General features: G+C 43.3%; 1 protein-coding gene across 1 annotated transcript in view; it reads right to left on the bottom strand.

Moving 5' to 3' along the window:
• LOC107103488 (laminin subunit beta-1-like) overlaps window positions 1-1,717 on the bottom strand; it is a gene marked incomplete at its 3' end in the record, with an annotated part of 70,399 nt that overhangs the window by 38,094 nt on the left and 30,588 nt on the right. The window contains exon 4 of the mRNA XM_015403212.1: window positions 617-752. Coding sequence (XP_015258698.1) covers window positions 617-752 — 136 coding nt within the window. The remainder of the gene's footprint in view (window positions 1-616; window positions 753-1,717) is intronic.

Below are 1,717 nucleotides of genomic sequence, written 5' to 3'. Positions count from 1 at the left end.
AGCTGCCTTAAATTCAGGAAGTAGTGGAGCTGTGCATAGAGCCCATTCTGGATGAAAACTTCCTTAGACTTAATTTTCTTAGTGGTGAGCAACAGGTTGGGGCAGCACCGAGTCCAACCACAAAGAAATTAATTGTCTGGATGAAACTAATTAATTGTCTGGTTTTTATTTTTATTAATACAAACAGGCCATAATGAAAAGGAGCTTAAATGAAACAAAACTAACGAGTCTATTTTAAAAATGCGAGGAGTAGAATGTAAAAATAATTCCTCTCGTAAAGTATAGATAGCCGACATTTCTACAGAAGTAAGGAAACGAAGTATCTGTACGTTGTTACTTAAGAACTCTGGTTGAGGCTGATGTTCTCCCGCATCATGGCGGTCCGTCCTCCTCAGCATGGCGGCTGCTGTGGCTCTTTGATTAACGTGCTGAAGAGGGCGGACCTCCATGTAGCTGAAAAACATCAACTGCAGCCTGTTCTGGAGGAGCTGACAGAACTGACACTCTGCCCGAGATCGTGGCCACCAGGAGGCGTAACCATCAGCGCCTCCCAGCCCAGCAGCGGATCCTCCCTCTAAGGAAACATGTTCCTCTGGAGCCAACAGGGAATACGCACCATTGACCGACTTCCAGAAGGTCTCGTCCCCATTCCGGTCCGTTAGGTAGATGACATTTTCAATGCGGTGGCTGTTTCTGTGGCGCTCCGGATCGTACGGCCGCCGGGAATCACACTCAAAGCACTTATCCACATCCTGGTGAGGCAGATATGACAGAAAGCGGTTTGTTCTGCTGATGCTGCAGCTTTTCCTGCGTGTCTTTGCCCGGATAGTTCACAGGTTAAATGTTTTAAAACTTATATTGAGAAATATGAACAACTTCAAGGGCTGAAGAATTATACAAGAGCAGCAGAAACTTCATCAAATAATTATCTAACTCATCATCATCATTCATCTGACTCATGATTGGTTGCTTATCTCCCCCCCCTTTATATTCTATGCCAACAGAATATTGGGACAGTTGGAAAGAACGACGTGGAATTACTGAACACAGATGACATCATCCCAAATCTTAAAGGTCAGAGAGTGATGGTCGCTCTGGTTTATTCTACAGATATCATCGTCACGATCTTTACCAATACCGCTAATATGGTCGAGCCGTTTAGAGCGCCGTTCTGTCTGATCATCTGACATCCATGTTAGAACGCTGCTGCCGTCTTCTCAGGGTTGGAAACTTCTCATTTGCTTTAAACAAATGATATGGTTCCTACCAGGATCCATAAATCTAGATCTAGAAGTGTTGAATCATTCACCATAATTTGAACAGAGGAAAATCTCCAGAGACGTTTTCTGGCTCCACAAACAGAACGTTTTCCCTCAGATTTTGTGCTTTTATTTTGTATTTTCTACCATTTTCTTCATTTAGACCATAAAACTACTGATTGGCTTCTCTACCAGGACAACTGATGCAGCGTACCTGGTCATTTCCCTGACAGGCTGAGGGACGCCAGTGGCTTTGATTATCTACATAACCTGTCTTTATAATTTGCACACAGGAATAAACTGAATCTGGATGAATAAGTGAACTGATCTGATCTGTAGATCAGCGGATCTGGATCGACTGCATGAAGCGGACCAGCAGGGGTTCCTCAGACGAACTTCATGGTAAACTGCTATCAGAAACACAAACTGAACACTGACATTAAATAAAATTTAAATAT

This window comes from Cyprinodon variegatus, unplaced genomic scaffold (assembly GCF_000732505.1).
Source record: "Cyprinodon variegatus isolate N-32 unplaced genomic scaffold, C_variegatus-1.0 Scaffold1461, whole genome shotgun sequence".
In the NCBI taxonomy this organism is placed as follows: Eukaryota; Metazoa; Chordata; class Actinopteri; order Cyprinodontiformes; family Cyprinodontidae; genus Cyprinodon; species Cyprinodon variegatus.
This window is presented reverse-complemented; position numbering and strand designations above follow the sequence as displayed.